The following is a 27,987-nucleotide window of genomic DNA, read 5'->3' as shown; positions in this document are numbered from 1 at the left end:
AACCTGAAAGAAACACACCGGGAAAAGCCCTGACCGGTGAGACTGAGGCACATATTGTGAAGGAGACCGCGCACCTGGGCTGGATGAACTGAAACGATGGGCACTGGTCTACCCTCATCATCCCTCCATCCACCTCCGACCCAACCCAAAGGAAGATCACTCTCACCGAAGGACGCGCCCCCCTATTACACCCTTTGCATGAGAGAGAGAGAGAGAGCGAGAGAGAGAGAGAGAGAGAGAGAGAGAGAGAGAGAGAGAGAGAGAGAGAGAGAGAGAGAGAGAGAGAGAGAGAGAGAGAGAGAGAGAGAGAGAGAGATATGCAGGTACTAACTGAAGGTGGGGAGGGGAGCGCAGTCGCTGCTGGTCGTTGGGACGCCAAAGGGACAGGAGGGGGTGTGCTGTTGTGCTGATGGCTTTCTTTCCTCTTCCCACAAGAACTCGCTTCTTTAATCCGAACGGTGTAGCCTCTTGATCCGCTCCTCCAGCCCCCCCGCCACTTACCCCAGACGTCCATGCGCCGATACACCTCTATCTTCCAGTCACCAGAGGAGGATTTTTACGCGCCGCGGGGTATGAAGAATATCATCATGTCAAATGAGATGTGGCGCGTCTCTTTTGTGCGCCGCCTGTAACCGCCGCTGTGAACGCGATGCCGGGTCCGCACCCAGCGCAGATGACCTGAACTGGACGGCCGAGGCAGTTGTAACTACATCACCTGTTCCATAAAGAGAAGACTTATTGACAACCATGGCGGACCAGGTAAGGCGAAGCCTGCTTCCCCACCTCGTGCGCTCTGCACAATAGCCTAGACACGCGCACACACGCACCAGGTAGGACACACAGCCCCCCCCCCCCCCCCCCCCCCCCCATTTAATGTGTATTTTAGAGAATAAGACGATATCTAATCCTTGTTATTTTTATACAACACACTTTCTCCCCGTCATAACTCTGTATGTGGAAAGTCAATTTGACATTTGGAGCATTTTTCCCCCCCATCTTTACTCTCAGGATATGATTAAATGGACATTATTATAGAGACTTTCAGCGTGTCTGTGGTACTCAATAGGGACTTTATAGTAACCTTCATAGTATTTCTACGCTCTATCTGTATGTATCTGTCTTTATCTGATGGTATAAGGCATTTATTCACAAACTGAATTATAATTAACCGTACACGAAACGTGGTTCGGAAGAATCGACCTACACCAGACATAAACTCTGAGCTGAAGAAGAAGCAGCAGACAGTGTAATCGGGCTGTGACGACGGGAGGATGAAAACATTGCCCCGTAGTATTAATTTTGTATTGTGCACTGTTGTTTGCCCTAGTTTCTCGACAGCCTGGCTAGAGAAGGAGATTAACCCTTGACACGCTGGCTCAGCCCGCGGTCAGGGTTTTCCTGTCCTGTGCGCGTGGCTCCCCTGAGCTCCGCTGACAATAAAGACCATGCTTAATTGATTAGTGCGTTCAATTAGTCTAATTGAGCTACCCGAGTGAACCTGTGTGAATGATGTACGGGCGTGTGTTTGTTTGAGGGTGTGTGTAAGCACGTTACTGTCACAGGTAGCCACACCTCAACTGCATGTACGACAAATTCATTATTATACTATACTGAAATTACACTGTACTATACTATACTATACTACAATACACTACACAATTGCAGTGCAATTGTATGCTATACTATACTATACTATATTACACTATACTACTCTATATTATACATATACTTTACTATACTATACTATTCTATATTTGACTATGCTATTATACTGCACTATACTACAGCCTTCTATTCTATACTGTACTATACTATCTAACAATACATTACATAACACCATACTATATTGCAGGACATCTCTTACACAACATTATTGTCTACTAAACTACACCACATGACACTACACTACACTATACTGTGCTACTTCATCAGACTACATTACACTATACTATATAGCAGTATACCGTACTAAACTATACTATACTTCACTACACTATACAGTACAATACTACACTGCATTACACTATATTGTACCATGTCCCTAGATTCTATACAACATATAAGCTACAATTGTATACAACTACAATACTTCATTAAATACTAATACTATACTTCATTAAACAATACTTTACGATACTGTATTATATTTCACTAAACTACACTACACTATACTTTACTCGACTATATTATACTGCAATGTACTATACTGTACTACACAGATGTAGTGTACAATTATTCTACTACTATTTAAAGTATATTGAAAGGTATACTATGCTAGAAAGACGTTATGAAAACAAAAGCATGAAACGTCTATGCTACAGGAGACAAAGTTACCAGTTTATTAGGTACATTTGGAGCTACAATCTAAAAATGTGAATGCAGTTCATACAGTCTACGTACAGTGATGTTTATAATCTCTAGTTAATGTTGACATTGTGTCAGAGAGACGTGTTCATTCAGGTTATTGTTATTTGCGAGACTTTCCTCTGTTGTCGTGCTGAATTGGTTTGCATTATACTCTAATGTGCTCCTGTTATTGTGTCAATACCCTTTAATTAAGCGCCAATACAGTACTTATAGCTTTGCTGAAGGCGGACGCTGGGCCGTGGAAGTCCAGGGGCGCTGGAGCTACATTAATTGCTGTATTAATATTGATGAGGGTTGTCTTATGGTTGACCTGCTGTGGCTACAAACACACACTAGTATGCACATGCACGCGCATACTTTTCTCAGCAAAACTATTGTTCTAGAGAAAAGGGCTGACAGCTTTCCCTTTTTTATTTTTTTAAATGACTAAAGATGAAGATCAAGACTTTGTTTCTGACCCATTTCTGTGCGAATTAATGCGGAGGTCACTATATGGAGTCACTTAGCAGCACTTACTCCCTCATTATACACAGCTACAGCCTCTTTTCCTCCATCATCCCTCCCTTGTGTTTCTTTCTTTAAGTACCTCTTCCCCTTTCTCTTCTTCCCCTCTCTCTCTCTTTGTGTCCTTTTCAACCTGCTGTCTTTTAGCATCTTCTTATCTTCTGTCAGTCTTTCAGCAGCTCGTCCTGCCCCCCCCACACCTCCCACCTGTCTCCCTCCTCCTCGCGTAGGTTCCCTTTGACACGCTCTGCATCTTCATCCGGATCTTCCTCTCACACTGCCACTTATCTGACTCACCTCCACTGTTATCACCTCCATCCTCTTTACACACATAGACAACAAACAGTGGAAACACCCTTCCCCCATTCTTCAGTGATAACATTTACCAGAATAGACAGTTACTTACTGCACATGTAAATCTGCAGCATGTGTGCACCTCTTGGACTATTTGTAAGAACTGTCCTAGACTTACACACCTGTCTTTTGTTTTTTCTGTCTCAATGTAATTCTAGTACAGTATGTTTCTCACCACGGCGCCCCCCCTCCGGCGTGGAAGCACACCCCTGCCTCTCAAACACCAGCTGCGGAGGGAAGAGGCCGTATCTGAGGACTGTGATTGGATCCCCGGCAGCGAGGAGCCTGCCATGTTGCCTATCAGTGACACAAGGTTGACTCGGGATGAGTCCGTCGGCCAATCGGCAGCCGCCCAGTTGGCTTACCACAGCCACGGCGGGGCATTGAAGATAGTGCTACTGGGACAGAACGGTGTGGGCAAGTCGTCGCTAGCCTTATCTCTGGCCGGGCAATCGGACAGATCCCTCTCTATAGACTCTGAGACATGTGGTAAGCATGTGGTAAAGACTTGGATAGGGATTGGTGGAGTGTGTTTTTGTGTGCGTGTGCACCTGGCAAACCTTTTTAACTCTGTTTTAGGATTTAAGGGTTAAGGGTCAAGGGTTAACTTTAGAAAAGTGTTATTTATTAAGTGTGAGTGAAAACAGCCACAATTCCTTGCCAAAAGTTAGATGAAAAGATTGATACCACTCTCATGTCTGTAGGCTAAATATGAACCTGGAGGCAGCAATTGGTTAGCTTAGCTTAGCTTAGCATAAAGACTGGAAACAGGGGAAAACAGAGATAATACAGTCTGCTTAATAACACTTCTAAATTTGACTAATTAACAACGAACAACTACTTGAACAGAAAACAGCTGTTCTATGGGGGTTATGCTTGCAACTGGTCGCAGAGCCTGGGCCAGCTGATTCCCCCTTTTTCTAGTATTTATGGTACGCTAAGCTAACCAGCTGCTAGCTGTTTTTATTTATTTAACAAACAGATACGAGAGAGGTATTGAAAAAGACAAGAAATCGAAAATAAAGTGAATAACGTATTTTATATAACATATAACGTATGTTTCCCTTTGAAGCTTCTAAAAACAGATGTTCTTTGGCCTCTGTTGGTCACTAGGTCTGTCTGTTATACAGCTCACTGCAACACAGAGGGTAATCAGACCTGGTCCTCAACCAGCCCGTCGATGAGTCAATGTCACTGAGAGACGACTGCTCCCCCTCATGCATAGAGCTAACTTGCCCCTGACTCACGCCATACAGTATTCATTACTGCCCATGTTGTACACTCGGAGTCATGCATCATAAATGGATAGAAAAAGCACTTCCATCCAAGAAGCTTGTACACTATGTTTCCGCGATGGCACTCCCTTTCTCATTGCAAATTTTAACAAAGTGCTAAATTATTCTATAAGCTCCACGTCAAAATTGCAAGGTGTAAAAACAACCCAACTAAAAATAAACTAATCAACACCTATTTAATTAACACTTTTTCTATAGTTTTGACCAGATGCTCTAGCAGCCCTGTGAGTGGGTTAACACCTCACCAGTCAATACGTGTCCTCACAAAGTAATTACCGGTAAGATACAGCAAGACCTTATTAACAGCAGGGGATTTGCTGTGCTGTATCTATTTCAGGCTATTTTGGGTTCATTTGTATTTTAAAAGGTCCCATGCAATTACATGTAGTTTATTTTCTCCGGTTGTATCAATACAGTCAAATGGTCAACAACCGTTTTACCTTTTTTACTTCGTAATAAGAGATTTTCTTTATCCATCCAGTTCTATGTCTATATTGTTGTTAATATTGTCAACAAATCCCATGAAAAGCCACAACCAACGAAAAATGTATCCTATTAACAAGGATCGGTTGTGTCGTCAAAGCCTGATATATCGTAAAACATGTCACAGAGCCACACCATTGCCAAAATGTTCCTGTTACGGATACTGTAGATGATTTTGAGTTAACCCCACATACCCTAACAACTAGACATTGCACGAAATGTATGTTTAAATAGTTGAATAGCTAAAAATAGCCCCCAACAAATATACTTTTCAGTCCTGTTTGAGTAACCTTTGCTTAAACCTAAAGTGTCAAGCTTTTTTTGAATGATAAAAAAAAGAATTCTGTGCTATTAACATGTTCAGAACTGAGTGACCACTAAAGGTTAGGGACATCTGAAAGGGTTGAAAAATAGGCTAAAACGTTGTTGGTTTTCTTTTCATGGGATTTGTTGACCATAAATATCAAAAGGCGTATCCTTTAAATTGGAGTACAAAAATGTCTATAAATAAATGTCCTCATAAAGACAAGGAGCAGATGTCTGAAACAGGTTGCAGTAACACTTTCCAAACATGGCCACATAACCCAATTTTAACATCTTTAAACTGCTTCAAGGTGTCTCGAGTAGGTCAAGGACATTTTTTAAGACCCAGATTAATTTGTCAACATGTTCAGGCAGTAACTTCTCTTTAGTTAATATTGCAATTCATTTAGACTCCACAATGCATACTGTCATATTTTTGGATTTCTATATATATATAGTATGTATATATATATATATATATATATATATATATATATATTGTACTCCTACTACCTCATGACAGTGGTGTTCGTCATTACGCTCTGTGTGCTGATGTGTGTGACATGGGTCATTGCAGGTGAGGGCTACGAGTGCTCAGTGACAGTCGACGACGAGGACAGCAAAGTCATCATTTTTGACAACTGGAAACAGGTGAGTTACTGCCTGTCAGCTTCCCACCTTTTCAGTCTTCTTAATCTTGGCAATTTCGTCTTTTTTGCACTCGGTGTACCTTCTCTCGAAGCCATCATTAACTTCTCCTGGTTTGACATTGGTTGGGTTGTTAGATTTTGATGGGCACATTATTTGTGTGTATTCGAGTGTAAAGAGAGTGTGCGTATGCTGTAGCTTTTATGTGCGTGTCTTTGTGCTACACATTGCAGGAAATCCTACAGGAGCAGCTGTGCCCATTGTACTCAAGCTTTTTTGAAGTTCTCTCATTCGGAAAAGTGGAAATCACTCTCATGTTAACCTTGCTTGTTTCAATTGAAATCTTCAGTTAACAAGAACATTTTGGCGAGGGCTTAAATTGCTCCATCCACTGAGCGGAACACCGTGAGTGAGTTAATATGACCCTGTGGCGATGGCTTTTGAGCAGGAAAAACTTCAGCTACAACAGGCAGAGACAAACAACATCTTGTCAAAAAGCTCCTCGTCACACTGATTACATTGTGCGAAATCCAAAGGCATGCAGTCATTAATACCTATTCATAATGAGATGGAACGGTCGAACACTCTAATTAGAGTGTAGGGTGGATCATGTCTAATGCATCTTTTTCCAGATGTCCACTCGGCCTTCAGGGGCTCTCCTCGTAAGGTTAAATTATTCACACGCAGCTACATCTAGCTCTGGGGAACAACACCGAAAGCTAGATAATTTCTTCGCTTCCTCACTTTTTCCGTAAGCTTTCTCCACCCCTTCTCACCCCCAATTGTGTTGCCCTTACTTGCCCTCATCTCCAAATCTCACTGCCCTGTTCACTCTCTTTTTTTGTGGCGCCTGCTCACCTCTCTCCACTGGCTCTTTTTTTCTGTTGTGTATAAATCTCAAGTTAATTACATGTGTTTTACTGTGCATGTTAATACGAGGCAGAGCAGTAAGGCTGAAGCAACAGACCCAGGCCAGCGGGAAGCTTGGAATAACTCCAAGGCCGTCAGCAGTGGGGGGGAGGGCGTCCCGAATCATCTGCCAATTCATGCTCATGTTTCTTTGCTTTTTTTGTGGCGATTGATAAAAGACACATATGCGGACAAAACATGCGGACATAGAAAGTTGGACAGAGTGAGGTGTGCAGACAGATGTTGTCCAGCTGACTAACACGCGTCGTGGCCTCGAACTGGCACAACATTAACCGCCAGTCCCATGAGGCCGGACTGCAAGTGTTCTCCATGGTGCACCACAACCTACACCCAAGTTACCATAGCAACATGCAGAGACACACACACACACGTACACTACGTACATAGAAAACTGACTTAATCACTCACTCGCGCATGCGACTATGCTAGAACAGTCAGCATCCGATGCTGTTGGCTGTGGGGCTTCTAATGTTCACTGGCCAGCCCGGACAGCGTCTCAACGTTGCCTTGCAATACAAACTGCAAAAAAAAGACAAAAAACTGTTACATTCACACTCAGTGATTGTTCCAACAAGTGCTCTCTTGGCTTGACTCACAGCTGATACATGACACATGAAGATCTAGCTGGTTACTGTAATCAGCCCAACTGCAGTACACAACAAGAGCGGTGCACAACAAACCACAGGTAGAACTTGCCACGAGTGCAGAAACATATACTACATGGACTGTGTGTGTACGTGCAGACGCCACATCGGCATGGTCAAATGTGTGAAACACACCAGCATACACACGCACAGAAGGCTGAGAGTCTGCTCAGCCAGACGCTGGGACGTTGTGAGTGTTGTTGCCGTCACGTGGGGTTGGATGGTTTAAATAAGTCATCCATGGGCCCAAAATAGAAACACTGGCATACATGGCCTTGACCTACCCGGCCCATGCTGCTTTAGACTGATGTTGGTTGTGTAATGTATCTCATAAACAGCCGACTGGGTTTTGTATGTAGGGGAACCAAGTGGGATATGGAGATCACTGAGGACCAGAGGGGCCCTTTCACCCTTTTTTCTGTAATGTGTGTTTATCTGCCTCAGTGTCTGCGCGTGTATCAGCAGTTATTCTAAGCTCGACCCAGTCTAGGAGTTCCCATTATTATTTGATAGCTTGAAATAAAAATGTATATCAAAGACAACCAAAAGGTGCAGCCTGAGGCCTGTAAATGCCAGTGATGTATGTGTGTGTTTATCAGCGTGCAGTGAGGAGAATTTGTTGCTGTCCCCTGAGGACAGAATTGTTTATTATGTTAAAGCAGGATGTAATTTGGAAGAAGATAATTGCTGCTTGACCACATTCTTTTGCTTGATTAGGAGGGAAGAAAAACATTGTTCCACCATCCAGTTCTTGGAACAAAGACAGATTTTGCCGTTGTCCCCAGGGGGTTTCTTCCCAGGACAGTTTTCTCTTTCCTGTTTTGCTGAGAGTCGTTCTGGACGATTTACAGTTTCTCCTGTCTTGCCCTAATCCACATAAGCTATTATACCTTAACAGTTTTGTTTGTTTTAGCCTCCGCTGGGAGTCACTGCTCAATTTGCTTGTGTGGAATACTGTGAACCAAAATACAGAAATGGAAAAGCTTCATGCTGCATTGTATTTAAGGGATAAATATCAAAATCCTATTACATTTTTTAATGAAGCTTTCTAAATCAGGTGGATGGCACAAGCTGAGAAACTCACAGAAAGCTTTGATTGCCTTTACAGAAAAGACAGATGAGACACATTTGAACTGACAATACAGCTCGTTCATAATTTTATCAATAATCCAATTAAAAAAATAAAAAATCACTGGTAGGACCTGAGCTGTCAATGCATCATTTTATGTCTACTATGGCAGGCATACATAAGTTATGAACAGATTCAAATCGAGTTAGGAGCACAGTAGAGTTAGCGTCCCATCACTGAAATATGCGATGCTACAGTGACCCTGTCTGCTAGCAAGCTAGTTTACTTGCTAGAAAGCTAAAGTTGTTTAAGATCGCTACACATACTTCATTTTTTTATTTCAATTGCCCTGACGGTATCTCTGAAGTAGCCACTTTAACTTTGAGTTACTAATAAGGACATGTGTTCTTGCTAACAAATATTAGCGTGAGATGAAATTGACATTAGTAAGCTAGCTGTCTAGCATGGTAGCTAATGCTAAAGCTTTTCTATCACAGTCTCGTCTTTCTGTCCCTCCTCTGCAGCCACATCCCCTACCCCAAGGACCCTTCATTGCCCTTTTCCATCCGTCCGCCAGGTGCCCTCTCTCTTTTCCCCGGTCGCATGACTGCCCCACCCGTCTACTCAGCTGTTCCCTCGGCTCTCATCAGCCCTGCAGTTACCTGCAGTTCCCCCCACCTGCTCACCTGTTCCTACTTCTCTCATCATTTTTCCACATATGTAACTAGCCCATTTTCTTTCACCCCTTGTCAGTTCATTCCTAAAGTTGCTGTTTCTTGTTTCGTGCTTTTGCGTTCGCTCGTCTGTTATCGTAATGTTTACGTGGACCTGTGTGCCTGTCTGCCTACTATTTTCATTAACGAGTCACTGAATTCATCCTGCTGCCTCCTCAGCCTGCATTTGGGCCCTGTTGCCCTGCATAACCAGCCGCAAGATTTTACTAGATAAATGTCCCTCAACTTAATTATCATCCGTGATAGTGTCACTCACAAAATCTATACCTCAGTTAAAGAGCAGGGAGCCAATAGATAAAGAGGCCTCTTGATGGTTGGTAGAAAGAACCTGAAAGAAAATAAGTGAATTACTTTTTAAATGATACTGACATTAATGCATAGAACAGTAAACATACACAAAACGTTGATAACATAATGCGATACTTGTGTCCGGGAAGCAAATCTTGGGGTCAGAGGTCAACTACAGAACAGCATCCCTGAAACCGGTAGGAATTCAGGGATTTGCTAATGACCATTTTAGCAAGCTGCAGGCTCCACATGCCGTCATAATAAAGCCTGAATCTGGGTCATGCAGGGACACTCCCTACACCACCCTCCTCTGTGTGTGTGTGTGTGTGTGTGTGTGTGTGTGTGTGTGTGTGTGTGTGTGTGTGTGTGTCATGGCATGCAACATTCTTCACATGGTTCACCATGTCTGTGCTGTGATGTAAGCTGCCTTCGGTGATGATGTGGTCATTCGTGGTCATTGGTGCTTGGCTTACGCAGTGCTTATGCATGTCTGTGTGCATGTGTGTGTGTGTGTGTTTGTGGCCTAGCCAGTGCAGGCCAGATGGCCTCTGTAAATAAATTCCCTTAGGGAAGCGTTGTCTCTATGCAGAAGAAAGTTAGCAAGAGAAAAAATAACAAACCCACTAACTCAGCATTCCATCTGCAGTAAGCTTCGTCATCCTATTATCAGATTTTGACTTAGCGATCTAAGCAAGGTGCTCTTCCATCTCCTCTTCTTGCTTCTGCCCCCTCTTCCTTCTTTTTCCCTGTCCCTCTTTCCCTCCCTTCATTCATCACCCCTGCATCTATATTGATCCTGCCAGCTCTTTCATTTTGCCCTGACAGGCAGTAAGACAGATGGAACACAAGCCAAAGAAGCAGATGTGCACAAAGCACGTGTTTGCTTTTGATAAAGCAAAGTGGTAGCATTAGCATCTCTGTATTTATCTGTGCATGTGAGCGCACTCTGTGGATGTTTGTGCAAACAGGTGGGGCAGTGTTTGACCTTTTTATTTCCAAGTTAAGCACCTTAAGCTGCTTTGCTCATGTATCTTGTTCTGAAAAGTAAATTGCTTGGGAGCCAATAGATGCAATAGCATGTCGTATGATGGGGGATGAACACACACATGTGCTCAAGCACTCTCTCAAAATGTGGCCAAATGCTGTGTTTTCTGCCTTGTTTCACAACTGGGAGAAATAATAGTTAGAGTGCTTGCAGAGCCACAGCATGTTATGCAAATGACGCCTGATAAGTGATTCATTTTCCTCACTGTTGGTTACTGATGTGGTGTCTGGCTGTAGCATGATGGTGTGAGTGTGTTTTTGAGTGCATGTTAATGTATGTGTGTATAATGTGTATTGTCTCTGTGAAAAGCTTGTGAAACATATGGAAATTCTAGTTTTGTGTTACGATAAAGGCTGTTTTTCCGCCACTGACAGCTCAGCTGCAGCTTCTCACTGCACACAAACCATGATAAATCTCCTTTTCAAAAAGAAAAGTCATGTCTGTATATTGCACTGATAAGAGCAAGGTTGGAAACCATGCATTCCATTTTATTGAATGTGCTTTTCTTATCTACATCTGTGGCAGAAACAGGAAGTTGTGGAAAAAGGACTTCTTAGAAAGGTTGGTTTGTGAGCCTTTTTTTTTTTTTAAATGGTGGAATATGAAGGTAGATTTGTGTCTTTATTACGCAAACAAAAAAATATGTTTTGAAAGCAAATTTCTCGCACTGCAATCAAAAATCAAGTTTGTAAGTGAAAATATATAAACTGAGAATAAATTATTTGTTAGTTTTGCTTATGAAACTATAATTTTTGGTTGCAAAACAAAAACCTTTGCTTTCAAAACGAAAAGCTACGGTTTCAAAACCAAAAGCTACGGTTTCAAAACCAAAACCAAAACGTAAAGCTACGAGTTGAGTTTGGACGTAGTGGGCGGGGCATACGCTGCTGAATGAGCCAGGAGTTTCTATTGGTGGGTTTGACTTACGTTACATGCACGCAGAAAGTGAAGCTTCATGTCAACAGCACCTCATGTCGTTCTTTAAAAAAAGAGACTCTACGACAGTAACAACATGAAAACAAAGTGAAGTGCTAACAGAGCAATATAATGTCAACTTACCTCCATGCCGCTCATCACAGTAACCTCTACAGTGGAAGTAGATGCCGGGATCCAAGTCGAACCCACCAATAGAAACTCCTGGCTCATTCAGCAGCGTATGCCCCGCCCACTACATCCAAACTCAACTCGTAGCTTTACGTTTTGGTTTTGGTTTTGAAACCGTAGCTTTTGGTTTTGAAACCATAGCTTTTCGTTTTGAAAGCAAAGGTTTTTGTTTTGCAACCAAAAATTTAGTTTCATAAGCAAAACTAACAAATAATGTATTCTCAGTTTATATATTTTCACTTACAAACTTGATTTTTGATTGCAGTGCGAGAACTTTGCTTTCAAAACATATTTTTTTGTTTGCGCAATAAAGACACAAATCTACCTTCATAGTGGAACAGATAGGTCTGTTCATCGTGGTGTTTGAAGGCTTGAATGATTGCCCTAGTGGACTGTGTTTAACAGAATGAGAAGCTACAGCAGAGTGAAAAGAAGAGCTCCAGCCAATGTATCAGAAAGCATGGTATATTATCTGCCGATAATGGAATATTTAAAATATATCTGTATGGGTCTTTCATAACAGTAACAGAAATTGCAGTACAGAAGTGGCAAATATGTTTTGGGTTATTTATAAAGAAAGAGTAATTCTGCTCGGTATTGTTACAGTTCTTTATTGACCAAACATTTGAGTTTATGTTGTGTTCATGGCCTCAACAATTCAGCACTAGTGGTAAGTTTCATTAAACTAAAGCTATCAGTAAGATAGATGGTAATTTACAGTCATAAATGATGTGAAACGACATGAGGTATTTGGCAGAGACACTCCAGGATGTAGCCCAAAGCAACAATCGCTGACTATTATTTATTCATAATTTCAATATAGAGCCAGCAATGTAGAGTTGAATATAAATGTTCGTAACTTTCAGTTGTGTCATTATCTAAGTATGAACTCAGCCACAACATTTGGAAAACCTCGATCTGGAAGCACACTGTTGTTTAGAAAGATCATTGTATGCTTATGCATTAAAGCCCACGAAAACATGGATTACATCTTCAGTATTTCCATTACATCAGAAATTCACTGATAGTTAGGTAACAATCAAATATAAAGTTTGGTCCAAAGAAATACACATAAAGTATAATCAAGGCTTCAACTGTCATCACACTTTGATTCAGATATTGCTAAATCCTGATTGGTTTATGGAAGTGCGTGACATCACCTTTTTCCAATCGGGTCCCGCCCACTTCAAAGCAGTGAGAAGAGCCCAGGCAAAGCACTTGGGCCGGAAATCTTGTGTTTATGTACGATCCCATTGCTCATAGTAAGAAGATGCTTGACAATAAAGGTTCCCAGGGCCTTTAACCTTTTGGACCCTAGACCGATTTTTAGGCCCTCAGCTCGAAAATAGCACACCCATACGATAATGAGTGTAGCGTTGCAACTGTAAGGGCTATTTTAATACTTTTGGTAGTAAAATAACCCTAACACTTGTGAGATGTGTTGATATGTGTAAATATCAGTATATATGTTACTGGTTAAGAGTAAATTAAGATGGCACACAGCACAAATTGAAAATTCAAATTTTCGACTGGAAAAGCATTGATATGATTAGTCATCAGCGCCATATCTGAAGACTTTCCAGTATGTGGAGCTATACAAATGTGATTTCAAGTTTAAATTAGAAATACTATACTGAGTGTCATTCAGATTTTATGCAGTTGTGGCTCAGAATATCTTTTTTGAATAGTTTCATAACATCAAAAACGTTGGCGAAATAGCGAAAGAAGCTTTTTGCATTAACAGCACATAAAAACATCTTTTATGGCAAAATCAACAGCAAGATAACACATTTCTTTGACAAATCTTATTTGATGGTCCACTTGTTAGCTTTTTTTAATCACATCTCACTGCTTTTATCAGTGGGGGAATCTGGGCTCAACCAGCAGATGTTGCTGAAAAATTAAGAATCTATTAAGATTATGTTCCCTTAATTAGAACTAAAGGGGCTTAGACCAAACCGCGAAAAACAGCCACAGACTAAAAGTACACCGACATATGTTGACCGAATATGTGTCCACGCACTTTTGGCCAGGCAGTGTAGCAAGGTAGTGAGTGTAAAAGATGATGCCAATCAAGTGAAACCCCACAAAGCAGACGCATTTCAGGGGAAATGACTTTGTCAGCCCGATGACTTCTTTATTAAGTTGATTTAAATTATGTTTTCCTGAGTCCTCACTGATCTGTGCATTTACATATGATTTGCATATTATTCTCTTGGCTTGGCTTTTGTTTTTGTGTATTAGTCACAATGCGAGTGTGTGTGTGTGTGTGTGTGTGTGTGTGTGTGTGTGTGTGTGTGTGTGTGTGTGTGCGCGTATAGGGGGAGTAGGTATTGACAGATGGCCTGCTCTCTGTGAACAGAGAGGAGCTGCTTAATAGAGAGAAAGAAAAAGAGGGAGATGGAGGGGGAGAGTTGGCACTGTTCTGAGTTGCTCTGCCTCTGTTTGATAGAGAGGTGTATTTATGTGGTCAGTTTTTCTCCTGAAGCGCTCCATCACGCTCCTAGTCGATGTCCACTCTCTGTTTGTACTCCTGTATTTACTAAGATTAGTGTCTCTCTCTGTTTTTCTTTCTCCCTCCCTCCCTCTCTCTCTCTCTTTCTCTCTCTCTCTCTCTCTCTCTCTCTCTCTCTCTCTCTCTCTCTCTCTCTCTCTCTCTGTCTCTCTCTCGCTCTGTCTTGTTGTTCCCATTCTTCATCCTCATCCCTAAATCAGACAATGACAGGTGGCGGAGCTGCCTTCCACGCCAATGGCTCCGTGCCCTCCTCCTGTCTCCGCTCCCTGTCTTTTCCTGTGCTACGTCAAACAGAGTGCCAAGGTTGCTCCCCATGAGTTTCCTGCTCCAGGGTCTGATCCGATACTACTTGGCCGCTTGAGACCACATGAATTTTTCAGGCGTCTGAAACTCTCTGGAGGGCAGGGATTTTCCTTCGGGGCTGTGGATGTAGGGCAAGGGCATCCGTGCACTCGCACATACACACAGCCAATATGTAGTCCAAAGCTAGCAGGCCGATTGGGTTATCTAGTGGGAATAACATGCTTTCACATTGATTAAGTCACCAGCTTCAGAGGCCTATTTCCAGTTGAAATACAACTTGATTGTGTTTGCAGTTCTATAGGTCAGAGATTTGCAGTGTTTGGAAATAACACAGTTGGAAAGTAATGGATTAAAATCTCAAATATAATTTTACCAACTCTCTGGGCATGTTTAGAGTTAAGAAAAAAATCTTCTGAGCTCAAGACTGTAATAAAAATTGTATTTACTGTTATTTCGCTATAAACAGTGAACTGAAATACTTTGTTGAAACAGTTGCAGTCTACAGTCACAGTCTGTGCTTCACTACAAGAAACCTATACAGAGAGATACCAATCGTTCCTGTATGTCTTCTAATTTTATAATGGGTCTATTTCATCAACAGAGATTTGACTGGCATAATACTGTGGAGTCTGGTCTCAGGTTTCTGTCTTTGGCATAAAAATAGTATGTATTGATTGTGCTCGTCCAACTTAAAATAAGATGTCTTTTGTTTTAACCTCTTCAACCCCCAGGCCTGGAGTAGCACTGCTAATTCCAGAAGAACAGAACCGTAAACTTAAGATATAGTGAGGATGCCAAGGCTTTCAAAAATCAAAACTGTCATGATTGAGATTAGGTAAAGAAAAATGTTTGTGCAAGACTTGTAATGTTTTCCATTTGACGCAGCGTTCCAGACAGAGTAGATAGAAATGTGATGTTGTCAACCAGAGCGGAAAAATATTTCTGTATCTAACTTTGGAGTGACTTTAAGGGAATTGTAAAGCAGTAGTAATATATTTCGGACGATTTGAAGCCGATAGTTGCCTATTTACACATTCTGCAGACAACTTCAGCATTTATTTGGGGTCATGGTTCTTGCGACCTGTCCGATGTGGATCAATATTCAATCAAATGAATACATTTTCACCTCATTTTTGGTCTCCTCCAACTCCAGAAAGACATACCTGGCTCGTCAGCAGGTAAATACTTGACTAAATTATCCAGTTAGTCACTAACATTGTCTGTCTGCTCTGCTGTTTATTGCTGGGCAGGTAGTTTTTTTGATACATGTTTTGGACCATAAATGCAAAACAATGAGCTGATAGGTGCTAAAACACTCCCTGGAGCTCAGGGGAACTGTAAAGTTGTGTGATTATTGTCGGTGGGTCTGTCACCCTGAGCGACGCCTTTCATATTAGACTACATATAGTTTACATTTCAGTACATATGACCTGTTTTTTAACTGGCTTTAAGGGGAATATGAGGAACCACAAAGTAAAAGGTTGATGTTCTTCGGCCATATTTTGAACAAAGACGGTGAATCATTTAAAAAGCTAAAGTGACGTGAGACATAAATGGTACATACCTAATCCTCATGACCACAGGCTTCAGACTTAAATCCAAAATGGGATTGCATTTTACTCTACATTTCACAACCACAGGGAATTAATTTCACTAAAATCTGAACCATACGCAAAGTATCTGCATCTCATATCACTTACCAAATTAGCAGACCTTTGCTTGATAAAGAATTAGGTCAACAAATGATTATGTGGGAGGAATTTAGCCGTTGATGCTCCCTTGATATGATGACTGCAGTTGAGGTTTTGTTCGAGGTACATCCATGACCTATTTAACACCCGTAAACCACCTTCAGTCCAAAGTGGCTGATAGAATGCGAGAGAGGTCAAAGAGGGACCTAGACTAGGCAGTTCAAAGCTAATTGAGCCTCTGTGACAAGAAGCCCCGATGGGATGTTTTTATGGTCACTGGTAAACTAGCAGGAGAGTCAAAGTGAAGCATGTCTTGTGTACAGTCAAGTTGAACAAAGCCTCCTCTGCATCCTCTTATGGGACAGTGATACAAAACTAAATTGAGTGCAGCCTTCCTGGCATTGGCACTGATGTCCTTTCAACTCCAGCAGAACAACTAAATAAGGACATCAGAAGAAACCAGATTTTAATTTTCAGATGTTGTTCAAGGACAAATTGTTATTTATCACTGGCATGAAAAGGATCTTGCATAACTTGATGTCCCACACCTGTTCAGCTGTCATCGGACCTCTCCTTTATGTATGCAGTAATAATCTACTCCACTGAGGTGTTTTATTAATGTGTGTGTTTGTATCCACAGGACTTCGCCACTCTACAGTGTGATGTGTGTATCCTGGTCTTCTCAGTGACTGACAGGCGAAGTTTCCACCGCACTGCCCAGCTCCGCCTCCTCCTCAGGGAGTCCCAGCCACACACACCAATCATCCTGGTGGGGAACAAGAGCGACCTTGTCCGCTCCCGTGAAATCAGCTCAGAAGGTTAGCAACCGTATCTAGGCATGGCAGGTATGTCAAGCTATGGACTCCTCCCAGTGGTGAGGGAGACCATAGGTTTGATGTGAATAGTAGAGTGGCATCAGAAAGTCAGAAAAAATACCAGATTATAAAATGCCATAAAAAATTATGAAATGGTCATACTATGTTGCAAGAATGATAAAAAAAAATGTCATAGTATAGTATGACGAAAAAATCTTCAAAAAGTCATAGTATATAATGTCCAAAGAATGTTAAAAAAAAGTCATGGCATAGCACATCAAAAAAAGCTTTAAAAAGTTGTAGTATGGTATGTCAATACATTCCTACTATACTACAACTTTTTGTAGAATATTTTTGTATGTTAACAAAAGTCATAGTATGTATGTCAAAAACAGTCATATAAGTCATATGCTTTCATATGTTGAAAAAAATCCTCAAAAGTTCATGTTGAAAAAAGTTATAGTATAGTATGTCAAATAAAAGTAATCTTAAAGTATGTCGAAAAAGTCATATGTCGAAAAAGACACAGTACTGTATGTAGAAAACAGTAAAAAAGTAATTGCATAGTATGTCGAAAAAGTAAAAAGAAAAGTCCTAGTATAGTATGTCGCAAGACTGACAAAAAAGTCACAGTATAGTATGTCGAAAAAGTCATAAAAAAGTTTAAAAAAGTCATCGTATGTCTAAATATTAATAAAAATAGCTATAGTAGTGTATGTCAAAAGTATATTGAAAAAAATCATGTAAAAAGTCATATTATGTATATTATGTTGGAAAAAGTTAAAAATATTAGTTTGTATGTTGAAAAAAGTCAATAAAAAGTCATATTAGAGTATGTCATAAACAGTGATGAAAAAAGTCATAGTATATTATGTTGAAAAAAGTCATAGTGTGTATGTCCAAAAAGTCATGGTATATTACGTCAAAAACAGTAATAAAAAGTCATATGTTGAAAAAAATCCTCAATAGATCATACATCGAAAAAGTAATGAATATATATCATAGAATAGTATGTCAAAAAAAGTAATCTTAAAGTATGTTGAAAAAGTCATAGTATGTCTAAATATTGATAAAAGAAGTCGCACTAGTGTATGTCAAAAGAAGTCGCACTACAGTATGTTGAAAAACAATCATGAAAAAGTCATAGTGTATTATGTTGAAAAAGTCAACAAAAAAAAGTAATATTGTAGTACGTCGAAAACAGTCATGAAAAGTCATATAATGTTATGTCAAAAGAATAATAAAAAAAGTTAGTCTATTATGTCCAAAAAAGTAAAAAAAAAAAAAAAAGTAATTGCATAGTATTGTATAGTATGTCGCAATAATATTAAATAATGTCATAGTATAGCATAGATGTTGAAAAATGTCATCTCATAGTGTGTCAAAAAAGTCTTGGTCTAGTATGACTAAAAAGTCATAGTATAGTATGTAATATTATACCATATATATATATATATATATATATATATATATATATATATATATATATATATATATATATATATATATATATATATATATATATATATATATATATATATATATATATATATCTAGTGCTAAAGCTGCCACTGTTCATCATTATAAACCGCATCCCGTATGTGCAAAGCAAAGGTAACCGTGGTGGGCTGGGAGTTTATCAAACGCTTAGTTTGCCCAAACACGAGCACTGATGAACAACCGCCAGGCTGCTGGGTGAATGATGCAAGAGAGGAAAAGCACAAGAAAGATTTGAAATTAATCTTTTCATTCGCTTCTTCTTACCGCCTTTTTTTAAGCAGCTCTCCAAATGAAAACTCTCAGATGGAAAATGTCTTGTAATTACAGTGACTATGTGTATAAATGTGTAGTTAGGCACTTGCACACATACAGACACATTATCCCCTGGTGATCAGTGGTAGTGTGTTTTGTGCAATTACTCATATATCCCTTCTTTTTACCCTCTTTTCTGTCTTTTCTCTGCCTTGGCTCATCTGTCTCTCTGCCCTGGTATTTTACCATAAATCTTCCTGCAAGCCGACTTCAGACTCCATTTAATAGACTCATTGATTTTGCTGATTAAAGATAGATACTCCATTTCTTCGCTGTTTAATATAGCCAAGGATAAATGCTCAGTTGGTAAACTCCTTGTGGGAAGACAATTCTACTATCTATTATTGTTGTAAAGAGGTGCAAAAAAAAATGCTTTGACAATGATGCTGGAAATATCTGCACGTGGGTTTATTATGACAGACCCAAGTCATCCAGTTGTCATGATAAATTAAATGACTTGTGTAATCCAAGTGTGTGAGATAATTCAGGTTAAATACACCTGTATTTTTAAGGATAATCTGTAGATTTCCTGTAGATTACCTCATGTAGACAAAGATGCATTCAATACAAATGTGATTATTAAATATCTCACAATCATGAGTGGGTATAAACAAAATAGTGAAAATATTGTCTGGGTATGCAAAGTGGATACAAGATGATCCACATTTAGTAGACTAAAGGCTGTAACTGCTGACAAAGTTGGCAGCCTCATGAAGGGGATGAATAATGAATGCAGTTGATTATTTTGTCTTTTGTGTTTGTATTCAATTTAGGTACATTATTATCATCATCATCATTAGTATTTTGCGGTTGATCATTGTCAAGAAATCCTAAAACCATCCACCGTGATTTGATGTAATTAAAGAAAATAAAACATGGAGAATTCCATGGGGATGAATATTGTTGCAGGCATGTGTAAGTGTTGTTTTGATGCAGCAATTAACAATGCAAATTGAATAAATCCAGAGCAGCAAGCTCTACAGACCTCTATATATTTTGGCATGCAACACTGAAGCGTGGTTTTGGCAAAACTAATTAAGTGAAGAACAAACATGCTGTGTTGTACTGATTTCAGTTAGTTAGGGAACTGAACACAGATCAGACTAGAGGCGGGTTATACTTTTGCTGGACTTTGAGTGACTTTGTGTGACTTTTTGTAGCCCTGGCAGCTTATCCTATTGCCTGAATTTCATTAATGTTTCAAATGCAAAGTGGGAGAAAATGCTGACAGCACAGTTTATGATATAAAAACTCAAAACTTTAGTCATCTCCACAAATGTGTGTACTTGCGCTACACATTTTGTTTGTAAAAAATATACACTGTCACATAATGAAAGACAAATATTCTGCTGCTGTTGCACACACTACCCTATCCGTCCCTATCTAATCCTCTGGAGGGGCTCCATCTGTGTCCCTTTGGTGCGTGGCACACGGCATCATCTCTGCTGGGATTATCTCCCTCTTACAGGACGCCGCTGCTCTTACTATCTTTATGTATGTTTGTACTCGCCATACGTGCACAACCGCCCGCATGTACACGGACGCGGCGAACGAGCAGACTCGCGGCTTCGTGTCTCTCCATCAGCCGGATGACAGCGAGGCTGTTTCATAGCGAGGACTGTGATAAGAGAGACAGGAAGAGGAGTGACAGAGGGAAGAATGAACGTGTGAGAATGGTGTGTGTGTGTGTGTGTGTGTGTGTGTGTGTGTGTGTGTGTGTGTGAACGGGAGTCTCGGTTCGAAGAGATGTATGGAAGGCATTGTGTCAGTGTGTGGTTGTGTGTTGAGAGTGGGGCTTGTTTTTCTGTCCTTGAAAGAACCACTTTGAGTTTTTAGACCTTCAGACTAAGGATGTTTTTACAAAAGGGAGGGAGGCTGTATATCAATTTGCATCTTTTTGGAATATCCTATCCTTCCTCCCTTAACCACTGCTGCTGGACCTGAGAGGCTTTAAAGTTATGTTGTCTCATCTGTATTCTGCAGAAATTACCAGTGACCAGAGGTGAACTCCACTTTCAGATGCATTAGAGGTTTAAATTACGACTCCTCACAAATAGAATCCATTCAGATAGCAACTTAATGTTAGCCTTCACTTTACTCTTTTAGCATTAAAGTGTTTTTGATGTTCCGACTGAGTCAAATGACTCCATGTAATGTGAAAAGATTGCTAGTCAACACACAGAGAACCCTACATCTCTTCAGCTCTACCACACTTTTCATTTTTGCTCTGTCATTTGGTTTCCCCACAGCAGATAGACACCAGGCTGTGTGAGTGAGACCCACTGCTCTCATTAAACCTCCATATTAAGCCACAAAAACGTACGTAGGCTAGCCAAGTGTACCGGCGTCACAAAACAGTAGAGAGTCAAAGTAAAATTAGTAGCTGGGAAGTCATCTGGAAAGCTAAAGTCCCTGATAATATATTGGTGAAGGCTGAAGCAGAGCTACATGCAAGGGTCAGAAACCTGATTCAAATGGGACGTATGGAGTACACTTTATCCAAAAGAATACCACATGACTGACGCTTCACAAGGCCAAGTGACGCATGGCCAAAAATCTATCAAAGCAGCCTGATGTTATTTGCCAAAACCACAGTAAGTTTAGGTTGTCAATGTTACTAGTAATGCTGTTTAGGGCTGTTAGTTGACAATCACGCTACATTTAATAAATCAACGTTAACCCTTAAAACTTAATCAGCGGCAACAGGGACTTTTAAAAAATGTCTACAGGAGGAATTGTCTTCTATTTAGTGTATTTCACAAAAAGCGATGTTTGGGGATGTTTTTTAAGTAATTTAAACATTTTGAATATATTTAGAAAAAATAATCAACAGTTGTAAAAATCTGAATTTGTATTGTCTTTATTGTTTTAAACTTTTGGTATTTTGTTGTAATGCTACATGGAGTCTTTTGGGATTCATTTCTTGCATATAATGGAGAGGGTTGAGACTAAGAGGAAGGGTTAGGGTTCCCTAACCCGAAAGAAAACAGTCACTGGAATGTTTTCACATAAGAATAGAAAAGTGTGTGTATGTGTCTGTGTGTATTGTCTAGAAGTGTAGAAACCACAGCCTGAGGGGTCAATTCTTGTTTGGTTTGCTTTGTTGTGCAAGTTAAACAGAGGCAGCAAGTGTAAGAAATTGTGCGCATCGATGCCTGCACATCGCTGTCGAATCACGTTTGGTCGCGGCTTTGGAGTATTCTTAATGACGCGAGTGGAAGGAGGAGGGAGGGAGGGAAGGAAGCGAAGAAGGAGTAATGAGAGATGCCTATACTCAGCATATTCTCTCTTTATAAAAAAAAAGAAACCCAGAGGCAGCGATGTGGTCAGCGATATGGAAATGCTCCATCCCTGCTCCCAGGGCGCCTGACAAGGATGTTCTTATGTTCTCTCCGGACAGGTCACATGTTCTCATTCTGATATGTGAGCCTGACGTCTTCCCGGCTAACTAACCTCCTCCTCCAAGAACCTGTGGCCTTGCTGAGAGTGCCAAAGTCATAAAGTCTATTTATGGCATATAGTGACATTTTTATTCTGCTATCTCTCAACTACCCCCCCCCCCCCCCCCCCCCCCCCCCCCACACACACACACACACACACACACACACACACACACACACACACACACATCTCTCTCCAGCCTTACTACACACAAACACACAGTGTCATACTGGCAACGTATTTAGCATTTGTTCAATATGGCTGTGGTGTGGCCCTGCTCCTCAGGGCTTTGATTAATATGCACTCTGGCTGTTTGCTTAGTCAACATTCTTTCTGTCTCTCTCTCTCTCTCTCTCTCTCTCTCTCTCTCTCTCTCTCTCTCTCTCTCTCCTCTGTTGGTCTGTCTCTCTCTGTCTCTTCCTCTCCTCCTGCTGCTTGTTCATCTGCCATCTTGCCTGTCCTCTCCTTTCAGTGTCTCCTTTGACTTTCTTTGTGACTCACGTTTCATCCCATTTGTCCTCGTCTCCTTTTCTCGCCTTGTTTCCTCCTCTCTCCTCCTCGTTTCCTTTCTTCAGCGCACTTCAACTTTATTGACCCATTAGGGGGAAATTTCCTCATTTACTCAACCCCTCTCCTCAACCCCTCTCTTCAACCCCTCTCCTCGACTCCCCTCTTCTCTACTCGTCTCTGGCTGTTTTCACTTCTTTCCTCTCCTCATTTCCTCTCTTCTCCTCTCGTTTCTTAAACTCTACTTTCCTTTTGCTCCCTCTCCCCATTTCTTCTCTGCTCCTCTCATAGTCTACTCTTGTCCTCTCATTTCATCTTGTCTCTTCTCCCCTCCTTCTTTCTTTTCTTTGTGTCCTCTCTTCTCTCCTTTTTTAATCTCCCTTCTGCTCTTTTCTGTTGTTCTCATGTTCCCTCTTCTTTCCAATTCAATTTCCAAAACATTCTTTTGACAATTTGTAACGATCTAGTTCAATTCAATCATCTGTCGTAGGTATTAGGATAAGCCCTGTTGACCTGGTTTGGGACTTGCCTCACCCACTATTAGGTGACATTGCAATGGGTCGACAGCTGCTGTGCGGCTGGATTATTACACTCAAAACAAATCTAGTTCAGTTTATTTGTAGTACCTGTGCAACACTGCCTCATTAAGTAAAAGTTCATACCGTTGAAATGCAGCCACAAAACAAACAAACAGATGAACATGTCACACTGCTTTTACTATAGGTCAGAATACTAACAAGGGTTTAACTATGGGGCCTGCGTCTTTAGTAAATCATCTTTGGGTACAGATTGAACTGCTTACTTTTTTTTCTGTTGCTAGAGTTTGCTCAGTCCCATTTGAACAGATCTATCTCTATGACAACTGAGCAAACTATCAACTGAAAGCTCTTGAAAAAAAGGCCCTTGTGTTAAGATTGTCTACAAGAATATTTTGTTATTTTACAACCTGGGTGTTTCCAGCAGGTTTTTCAGTGAAAATCTTTGGACAACATATAATAAAATGTGTGCATGGCGACATCTTCCTGCTTCAAACAGTCATTTTGAGTTCATGCAGTGTAAGTTTCATACAGTTATTTTTAATAGAAATACTAAACCTTAGAAGCATTATTCTGCACACAGCTGCTCAAGAGCACTCATATACTGGCTCTGAGAGAGCAGAGCAGAGGCAATAAAAGAAAATCTGAAATATAGTTGGAAAAAAATGTTATTGGAGCTGACAGTGAAGCCCATTTGCTGCAGAATGATCTGTATCTGTCAGCTTTCCTTATCATCCAGGCGTGTTTGACCAGGGACAAACAGGACTTTTTTGATGAGATACTGAGCCTTGTCAACAACACGTTTAGTCACCTTTCCCTATCCAGAGGAGTCACATTGAGATAAAAACTTTTTTTTTTTTTTCATTTTGACTGCCAGCAAAGAGATTTGAGCTTATCAGCTAGTGGCAACATTAACCCTATCCTGTCATCACTGTCTCTCTCTCTGGCGGTTAGTATTCATGACTGCTGATTGACAGATTTTTAAAAGGAATAGACAGAATGTTCATTTTAGAGCATTACAATGCAATAAAGGCTCATTGGAAAAAGGGATCTTTATGAATGTAATATTAAAAAGCAGATGCCATTTTTTTTTTATATATTTAACTTTACCATTTACAGCATTTTGTATCACTGTTGCAAGCTTTAACCATTCCTTGCTTTGTGACTTTTTAATAATTTTTTTATTACATTTTAATTTTGTATTAACTGAACATTGACTGAGCAGTGCTGTTTGCTGAATGACCTTTGAACTACACTGGTCAGTTTCAGGAAACATGACATCTGAATTCAATTTAAAAACAAATCTATTAACAAACCAGCTACATTGACATATTAGCTTATTAGCTTCATACAAAGCTTTTAACCATATCACTCTTTCTTCATCAGTGGATGGAGTTTGCTTGGTTTTCAGATATTGTGACATGCGAGCTCAGTAACTGTTATGATTTCATCCGTGGGACTTTTCTCAACCTTGAAATTGACAAAACAATCCCAACTCAAGGTTCATTTACTGGATCAGGCGGTCCTTTTCAGTGGATGGAGGTTGCTCTGCCACATGTAAACAGATCTATCTCCATGATAGAGTAAACTTCATCCGAGCGACATGGTTGAAATCTCTGGGGGAAAAAAAGCTACCAAGTGGACCTTGAGTTGTGATTATTTTGTCAAACGATGAAGGCTGGGGAAAGTATGATACCAGTACCCTGTGCAGGCAGGCAATACGGGTTGTAGCTGATGCGGCGGTGGATCAATCACGCGTAGCGTTAAATAGAAGGACGTATGAAGGAATTAGTTGCGAACAAAACCATACAAAGTCTTTCTTTTCCCTAGATCTGGGATCAATAACAAGGATCCATTGCATGCATTGTTTGCCTGGAGAAGCTTCGATACTAGCCTAATTGTTACTGGGTTATTTCAGGCAATACCAAAAAAAGGTATCTAATACTGTTCCCCAGACCTACAAACTTCTATTTACAGGGTCAAGAATGGACTTACATGTTTATCCTCAAATATGATATCCATCATACAGTGTGCAAATGATAATAAGCATCTAGTTTTAAAAAATGCCTATTTTGTATCCGCTGTAAAAAATTAAAATCCCCAAAAAACATTTTCCCCTTTATGACTATTTCTCTCTCAAAAGCACACTAAACAGAGAGGAGAGCCCCTTCCCCAGAGAGTGAGATGCTGTAGATTGGCTCAATTTGATGCATAAGAACCTTCAAATTAACACTTGAGACTCTATTAGAGTCTCCAATACATCGGTGAGTGCGCTGCTGATGCAGAGGTACTATCTTGTGGTGAGCCACATCACACAGCAGCTGCTGTGGTTTGCTGGTTTCATGATCCAATATCTTAAAATGTCTGCCTCTAATTGCCATTTGCAGCTGTCAGTGTGTGAAGCATCAATTACATAAAATGTGCACCATACCAACGTCTTCCTCTCGCTCTCTCTTTCTCTCAGAGGCCCAATCCAGCAGCATGATGTTCGACTGCGTCTACATGGAGCTCTCAGCCTCCCTGGACCATGGTACCAACGAGCTGTTGGAGGCCGCAGTTCGGACTGCAAGGGGCGACTGCGTGGGCCCCGGCTGGACCGACGGTGACCCCGGAGCAGGCCGCAGGGAGAGCCTGACCAGCCGGGCCAAGCGCTTCCTGTCGGGGCTGGTACCGCGCTCGTACGGTCGAGACCGGGACCGGGATCGGGGCCGCTACAGGGAGATGAGCCGCCACCGAGGCAGCAAGATCCTCCGCCAGAAGTCCCGCTCCTGCCACGACCTCAGTGCACTGTGATACACACACACACACACACACACACACACACACACACGCAAACAGACAGGCAGGCAGGCAAAGAGACACACTCGCACACATACACACCAGATTGACGGATATGGGGGGGAGGTGTAAAAGATGGAGAGGGAGAAGAGGGTAAAATGGAAGATAGTAGTGATTTGCAGATGACTAGTTGTAGCGACAAAGAAGGATATGGAAGAGACTCACATGAGTGGGAAAATTAGAGGAGTGGAAGGACGGAAATTTAGGAGTGGTGGGTAAAGGTCAAGGAAGGAGAAGAGGGAGAAAAAGTTGGATGGATAGAGCTGAAATCAGCCAGGATCGCAGCACCAAACTTTTGTGTTCCCCCTATCAGTGAAACCAATTTTGCGAGAGAAAGAGGCCAGGTTAGAGAGATAAACAGTGAAACAGATAAGGAGGGGAGCTTGATTTGCTGCTTCCAGCTTGGGTGAATCAGCAAGCGCTCATCACCTGATGAGAGCAGGAGAGACAAAATTAGTGACAGTGGAGAGAGTCACATCAAGATGCTGATTGAATGCTTACTGTGGCAAAACGGGACGGGGGAGGGAGGGGGCGCCTGAGGGGTCACAAAAGAACACACATCCAAGTAGCACGCACTGATTATGTAGAGACTGATAGCAATCTAACATGTACCTGTTGTGAACCCTGTTTTATAGCATGCCGAGTAGACGATCTAAGACGTGACCCTGTAGGTTTACAGTTACATGATACTGGGTTGACTGTACCTCAGTGGCCAATAGCTAATGCACAATCCAGCTAGTGTCTCTAGCAATGCCATCTCAAAGGCAAGACCCTTTATTTATTACAAAAACAAAACAACAAAAATGCACTTCTGCGCATTTTTTTTTTTTTGGGCCACAATCTTCACACTGCATCCACCGTTTGTGTCCCGTACTGATTTTGAAGTGTTTGATACCACCAATGGCATATGTTCATATGTGATTTTTTTTATACGAGGCTAAAACACATCAGCGCCCAAGCCATATTTCCGCTGAATGCACCGTGAGCGATCAGCATAAAGAACCCTTTACCGAAGTATGTGGAGCGAAAGAAAAAAGGTCAATGTGGCTCTGAGCAATTGACCGGACTGAACTTTTCTTCAATAGAAGCTGAGTCACAGAACACCGGGAGGTTCTTGAGGCACAGGAGGACAAACAACAGAAAACCTAATCTACCTGTGGCTGTTTGATGTTTTCTTTCATTTTTCTCTTTTTACCCACTGGCATTATTACGTGTTGAGATGGAATTCTGTGGGGGCTGGCCACACAAGTGACCCAAAAGAGAACGTTCTGGAAACGTTTGGATATCTCGTCAAGCTTGAGGCAGCGTCACTGATACATGCTCACTCGTTTGTCACAGTCTACTAAACACTCTTGTCTTTCCACTGAGAATAAATTCATTTTTGTTTGACATCCTGAATGAGTGTCTCGTCTTTTAAAAAGAAATATATATAACAATGTTATGAACTCAATGTCTCATTACAGCTGTTACCAGGTTGAGAGATGGCACGATGGGTCATCAGATGACTCACAGGTACTCTAGACAGACTGTGACATGGTCTCTCTGGAGAGTCGTTCCATTTAGGACTGAGCGGCAAAAAGATGCAATGTCAGCACTTTGTGGCTGTAAAATAATCTCAGGTTGAAAATAGATTGTGTCATGGGAGAATATGAACTGTCCTTACTTCAAGAGGAGAAGACATGCCTTTTGGGAGATCTGTCAAGTTACCTACTTACAGATGAAAATGTAAAAACCAGCAGATTCTTTTCCATGGTCCTCTAT

The 27,987-nt window shown here is 41.0% G+C and overlaps 1 protein-coding gene across 1 annotated transcript; it reads left to right on the top strand.

The window, feature by feature from the left end:
* rem2 (RAS (RAD and GEM)-like GTP binding 2) lies at positions 1–27,615 on the top strand. Its single transcript, XM_068738077.1, has 5 exons — positions 1–759; positions 3,384–3,714; positions 5,884–5,957; positions 16,918–17,095; positions 25,853–27,615. Exons 1-5 carry the CDS (start codon positions 748–750, stop codon positions 26,179–26,181), a joined length of 924 nt encoding a protein of 307 aa, XP_068594178.1. The 5' UTR covers positions 1–747; the 3' UTR covers positions 26,182–27,615.
* Positions 27,616–27,987: the final 372 nt, after the last annotated feature.

The sequence above is a fragment of the Cebidichthys violaceus genome, unplaced genomic scaffold (genome assembly GCF_023349555.1).
Source record: "Cebidichthys violaceus isolate CVI_PGR_0920_01 unplaced genomic scaffold, fCebVio1.0.p SCAF_8, whole genome shotgun sequence".
Lineage (NCBI taxonomy): Eukaryota > Metazoa > Chordata > Actinopteri > Perciformes > Stichaeidae > Cebidichthys > Cebidichthys violaceus.
This window is presented reverse-complemented; position numbering and strand designations above follow the sequence as displayed.

Bases quoted from the DNA above. Each gene is read 5' to 3' on its own strand.
- rem2 (XM_068738077.1), top strand. The intron at 3,715-5,883 runs GTAAGCATGTGG...GGGTCATTGCAG, and splicing joins TATAGACTCTGAGACATGTG to GTGAGGGCTACGAGTGCTCA. The intron at 5,958-16,917 runs GTGAGTTACTGC...TTGTATCCACAG, and splicing joins TTTTTGACAACTGGAAACAG to GACTTCGCCACTCTACAGTG.